Raw genomic sequence first — 6,685 nt, 5'->3', positions numbered from 1 at the left:
TTTTTATTTCTATTTCCTGAAATATTTTTATATTTTATCACTTATTTTCGGAGTAAAGTAATTTGAGTAGTGGCATTAAAGTATTTCTTAATCGATAGTATCTTTCTCCGTGGAAAATTTAACTGCTTTTGTTTAGCAGCTTCATATTCGTTTTTGAATATAAAAAAGGCAGATTTTCTGCGGCTAAAACAGTGTTATCAACACAAAAGTATCACTGTTTTATTCCGCTTTCTGGAAAAAAGAAATTATCGATTAAATAATATTCTAATGCCATTGATCAAATTACTTTTCCTCGAAAATAAATGATAAAATATAAAAATATATCAGGAAATAGAAATAAAAAATAAAAAATAAAAAGAACAAAAAATAATAAAAATATAAAAATAAAAAAAATTAATAAAAATAACAGAAAGAATAAAAACTAAAAAAATTAAAAAGACAATTGTAATGCGGGCATTAAGTTATACCTTAAAAAGTCTCAACCCTGTTAAATGCATAGAGTAATTGTTTTTAAACTCGTGTAAAGAAATGTCATCAGGGCCTAACAGCGACGCGTGCTGGGCGACTGGGCTGAGAGTGCTGGCACGCCGGCAGGGTGACGGAGCGATATTGCCTCATTTTCCGAAACGAAAGCGTCCTATTATGTTCTTTTAGAGTAACAAATAGAGACCGGGGATACATTTTGAACTGTATTAAAAGAAAATCGAGACTGGCCTTTTAGTCGTACCGCCATTTTGAAAATTTAAAAATAGATAGAAATCGTCAAAAACTGATCTAATCGAAAAAAAGAATATTTTCACATAAAAGAGCGTTCAATTTCAATTCTATAAGAAAATGTCAATATTTCTTTTTCGAACTTGCCTTTTACATTCACTAACGACAAGCGAAAAGAGCGCTACAACGAGAAAGCCCAAAAATTGACGGCCCTACAGCAACCAGTTAGCCTACGGGTCTATTATTCAGCATAGAGTTTTTATTCATCAAACTGTTCAAGCTCAAGCAATATGAACGAAACTTTGCAAAATGGGTAGCTGGCATGGGGAATGCCCTATATGTATTGTATTTATTTATCACTATGATCTATAACTAACAACAATCCATTTTGATCTCTCACATATTCTCTAAACATCTCTGTGCTAACATGTCTTATCTCACAAATCATCATTAACATTATTAAGTAAGTTTTTTGTTCAATTGATTTGAGTTATAGTTTAAAGACTTATTCGAAATCTTTATTAAATTACAAATAATCTGAAATGTAAGATTTGAGTATTTTGTTAAGTAGGACAGGCAGCACTATTAATATTATCATTTTATGAATATATGTTAATGATATTCCAATTGCTTCGCATCGCATCTTTTATATTAAATTTATACGTCACCGATTTTATTTTTACACTGACAATTGTGAGAAAGATCTCGAAAGAGTTGAAACAAGAATTATTAATTTTTCTCAAGAATAAAGTTATGAATTTACATCTAACTTGTATTGGCTCGCATTGGCACATCCTTGGATAAATTCTAATAATTAAACAATCATACGAGATTTGATATGTAAGAAATATGATACATATAAAAAAAGAAGCAAAACGATAAAAATATTCGCTTAGCGGATGTCACTTCAGGATAAAGTCAATCTATATAATTTTAGCGGAAAAAAGCTCGTATTTCTTAATTATTCTATTTCTTCCATTATCTGATTATAACAGTTGGTATATTTAATATAATAATTAAATAATATTAGAATTAATATTAAATTGTAGAAATAAAAGCAGCATGCAATATATAAAAAATTCATTTTTTAAAAATTCATTCAATTCAGAAGTCTACTTGATATCCGAGACAGTATTACATATTAGCTTCTGATAAAAATCCGAAATGTATTATCTACAATGGAATGCCGATAAAAAATTTTTTATGCATAAATATGTATTAGATGGTTGCATATAAAATATGCGCCCATTTTTTAATGAAAGAAAAGACAGTGGTAACAAATCGACAAATTGGTTTATTCAAAGCATTGCCTATCACAACAAACAATCTTGACCCATCTTTCGGTTAACAATTGGATTCTATGAAGGAAGAATTTGGATTCTTTGGAGGCAATCCATTTAGCCATTTTCTGACTTTCGTATAAGACCTTCGTATAAGATGAAGTGCTGTGCCCAAAAAGCTAATTACATTACCGAAACAAATGACCGAAACAAATGATAATCGGAGGGTGCGATGTCTGGGAAATATGGCGGATGGAATAGGATTTTTCAGTTCACTCCTTCTAAGTACTTCTTGGTTGAGTAACATGCGACCTGGCGTTGTCTGCAAAATCAACTTGTCATGGCGATTTTCCCATTCCGATCTTTTTTCGAGCAGAGCTCGCTTCAAATGAATTAGTTGTAGTCAATAACGAACCCCAATGATGGTTTCCGATAGTTTCGTCCAATAATGCGTTCAATTCTGTGTTCTCAAATTTTTTGTGATTTTTTGCTATTCTTGTTATCCATAGAGAAATCATCACTTTGGAAGCGGTGAAACCACTCTTTGCACATTGTACTCGATGGAGCATGTTCGGCATATACTTCCTCTAACAAATGTTTGCGTTTCTGCGGGCAAGTTCTTTGCCAGGAAATAACAGCATAACTTCCCGCAAATGTGATTTATTTACCATTATAAACACATTCAAAATAGATGATGTTAGCGCGTCGCACAAATATCATTTATGGCGAGACTCTATAAACCTGTCATCATGTGTATTGCCAGCTTTCAATTCGAAGAAATAGTATACTTAACGCAATCTATTGCCACGAGTAGTTTCATATGCAACCACCAAATATATATAAATAATTATATATAAATATATATAAACATACATAAATATTCATAAACATACAATAATTTTATACATTTTTATTTTTTTTGTAACATTATTTTTTAGTATAATAGAGAAATAATAATAGTAATGTGAAAACATAAAAAATAATTATAAGGGTAATTTTAACATTATTTATTTTAGAAAAAAACAAATTCGGAAAAATGTAAAAAAATTGCTCATATTGCTCAATTATGCATAATTTTATACATAATTATACATAATTATGCAAAGTATTTTTTTTACATTTCCGCAAACTTCATTTAACGAATAATGTAAAAATTATCTCTTTATTTTTTATGTTTTCGTGTTATTATTGTTATTTTCTATTACTCTAAAGAGTAATTTTAGAAAAGAAAAAGGGATATATTTCATATATGTTACACGTGAATATTTATGTATGTTTATACATATTTATACATATTTATACATATTTATACATACTAATGTATGTATGAAAATTTTTTTTACCGGAATATTTTTACAGATGCAATAAAAGTTGATAAAATACACAATATATCTTTTTATTAGTCAAGTCATTGATAATGTCATGCGACATTTAGTGTTATTTTTGTGGATTTGATACTTATTGAATATTTATTGGTCAAATATATCATACATTTGCAGTTTAATATTTAAAATATTTGTTAGACTGCAACAATATGCACATATTACACATAGAATTTTAAATGAGAATTTTTATTTGAATAATTTTCAAAACGATAATTAATAGTTAAAATATAGAAATTCAGATGAACCATTTTTTCGGCTCATTTGAGACATTTCCTTTTCAAAAATGGACGTTCCGTTTAAATTAATAGCAACAATTAAATGATGATTAAGTGACGCAAGAACAAATTTATCTTAAATCTAGATGTTTTTTAACATCATTCTCATATTTTGAAAGTTAACAGCAAGGCAGGAATGCATCAAACTTAAAATCTGATCATAGTATCTTAAAATAGAGATTTCAAATTTAAAAAAAAACTGATATACGATAATTTTTCGCAAAGTTATCGTTAGTCAAAATTGGCCAATTTTCACTCACAATTTTTCTATGCCATAATTTTTTTAAGTGTATATATCTTTAATTTTTTTCCATATTTCTATTTGTTTATCTAATATAAAAAGAAATTATCTCTATCCCAAACCGAGAATTGATAAATAATTCATAGAAATTATAAAAATCGTACCTTTCTTATAGCTGGCATGAGATTGGCGTGTATGATCTTCCAGCCATGATAGATTATATCGTGAAGATCACTGGTCGCGAGAAAATATTTTATCTGGGGCACAGCCAGGGTACCACTTCTTTCTTCGTCATGTCAACGGAGTTGCCAGAGTATCAGCACAAAATCCAGGCGATGTTCGCGTTAGCACCAGTTGCTTATTGCAGCAGATTAAGAAATCCCATTTTTCAATTCCTGGCAAGATTCTCCGATCCATTAGACGTATGCAATTTTAAATTCGAAAATAAAATAATCAATTTTTTCACCTTTTTCTTTTTTTAATAAACGTCTTGTTGCAGGAATTATTAAAATTAATCGGTATATACGAATTCACGCCTACTAACGAAATCATGAAACAATTCCAGAAAATAGTATGCGAGGAAGACGCTATTACGCAACCTTTGTGCACTAATTTGATCTTCTTAATCAGTGGATTCGATAAAGATCAGTTTAATACTGTACGATACTATCATTAATATACCTTTAATTATTTTGTGAAATTTAAAATAAGAATAATTATCACATAGTAAACTCGTTTCTTACAGTCCATAGGCACAGAATTTGCAGTAATATCGCTACAACTTTTGTGCAACTTTGTACTGTGGGGGAGCATTCTATTATTAGTGTTATTAAATAATGTCATGATAATTTGTTTTAGAATTAATCATGAATTTTACAATCATATAATTTATTGGAATTATATATAATAATGTCAGTTCATTATTATAATAATTTGAGATTATTCATACTTAATGCTGCTATCATCTTGTAGACTCTTCTACCATTAATCATGGAACATGCTCCGGCTGGCGCAGCCACGAAACAAATAATGCATTATTTACAGCTTATTAAAAGTAGTGAGCATCTATTCCACTATAATACCTTGTATTATACTCGTATAAAGATAGTGAAACATACATCGTAAATGCATTCCATTACTACTTCATTAATATTTCTTTAAATTTTATAAAATTATATACAATACATAAAATGATTATACAATTATATATATATAAAATTTTTTATAAACATGAATATATTCTCAGGATCCATTATTACAATGGGGAAATTTAGACAGTATGATTATTCACTCATCACTAATTTGATGAAATATGGTACCTTTTATCCTCCGAAATATGACTTGGGAAAAATCAAAGTGCCAGTTTCATTGCATTATAGCGCCAACGATTGGTTAGCACATGTCGATGTTCGTATATATTTTTTAAATACATAATACTACAATAGTTTATTCAATTTTAAATATCTTCAAGATATTTGTAAGGATATTTATTTTTTCATATAGGCATATGCAAATATAAACTTTCCTATATATTTTAATTAGAACAAGTATCTTGAAAATATTGGAGATGCTAAATTTAAATAAATTATTATGTAGTTTCAATTACATAGAAAAAATTATGTGTTTACATGATATCTTTATCATTTGCAGGATGTTGACCAATTAGAAAAAGAACTTGGCAATCCACTTGGAAAATTCCTTGTTCCATATAAAAAGTTTAATCATCTGGATTTCATGTGGGCTAAGGATGTTAAAGAACTTTTGTATAACAAGATACTAAATCTGATGACACATTTCTAACATTAAACTACTAAAGTTCAATAAATTTTACAGATTAAAATTTTATGCTAAGGGTCCAGAGTAATCATCACAGCCATATTGAATCGCGACGTCAGAAGCAAGAAATAACATGTTAATTTTTATTAGGTATCATTTATAAATAAAGACAATTTGGATAAAACAAAATGATGAAATTGCTTTATCAAAATGAACGAAAACTATGCTTATCTCCCCCCTGACAATCAGTAAATAATCATAAAAAGTGACGAAAAGTACATGAAGTGCTTTTATTTAATGCGCATGTGTAGCTTATTTTCACTTACACGTATCTTTATCACTTTTTATAATTATTTATTAACTATTAGGCAGGAGAAAAACAATTTTCATCCATTTTTACAAATGTTTTAAAACAATCTCATCAGTTTATTTTATTCAAATTGTCTTTATAAATGGCATGTAATAAGAATTAACGTGTCATTTCTCACTTCTGATTTAATATGACTGAGGAGCCTTAAATCGATTTAGATCAGAGAAATTTATTATAAGATTAAGAATGTTTGCGTGACAATATAATTATCGAATTGAATTATCATCAATCCATTAGAAAGAATTTTATTTAATCACGAATTTCTATTATCCTCGATATTATTTATGTGCTCATAAAATAAGAAAATCGTGATGTTTAAGAATTAATGAGATATTAATTTTTTTCACTTGCAAATATAGAAATTTTATAATTAATAACTTAATTAATTAATTTTAAATTGTAATTAATTTTGAATTTAGATTCAATTATTATACAAGATAATTATAAATAAATAATATCTAATATTTATCGAGATATTATCTTTTATTTTAATTTCTAATTATCAAAGGCAATATACTATAACATATAAAATATCTTTCAGGAGAAATTACTTGTAATAGCAAAACTTGTTTTAACTTGTAAATAACTTTAAAAAAGACTCGAGAGATATGTGTAAATATGTATTAAGATTAGTATAATAAAAT

The 6,685-nt window shown here is 27.8% G+C and overlaps 1 protein-coding gene across 1 annotated transcript in view; it reads left to right on the top strand.

The window, feature by feature from the left end:
* The window catches only part of LOC108688285 (lipase 3-like), a 12,632-nt gene extending 6,800 nt beyond the window's left edge, over positions 1 to 5,832 (top strand). The window contains exons 4-8 of the mRNA XM_018194474.1: positions 4,071 to 4,317; positions 4,395 to 4,553; positions 4,868 to 4,952; positions 5,142 to 5,302; positions 5,546 to 5,832. Coding sequence (XP_018049963.1) covers positions 4,071 to 4,317; positions 4,395 to 4,553; positions 4,868 to 4,952; positions 5,142 to 5,302; positions 5,546 to 5,695 — 802 coding nt within the window. The 3' untranslated portion in view covers positions 5,696 to 5,832. The remainder of the gene's footprint in view (positions 1 to 4,070; positions 4,318 to 4,394; positions 4,554 to 4,867; positions 4,953 to 5,141; positions 5,303 to 5,545) is intronic.
* Positions 5,833 to 6,685: the final 853 nt, after the last annotated feature.

Source organism: Atta colombica, unplaced genomic scaffold (assembly GCF_001594045.1).
Source record: "Atta colombica isolate Treedump-2 unplaced genomic scaffold, Acol1.0 scaffold228, whole genome shotgun sequence".
NCBI classification, from domain to species: domain Eukaryota; kingdom Metazoa; phylum Arthropoda; class Insecta; order Hymenoptera; family Formicidae; genus Atta; species Atta colombica.
Note: the sequence above shows the minus strand (reverse complement) of the source record. Positions and strands in the feature narration are given on the sequence as shown.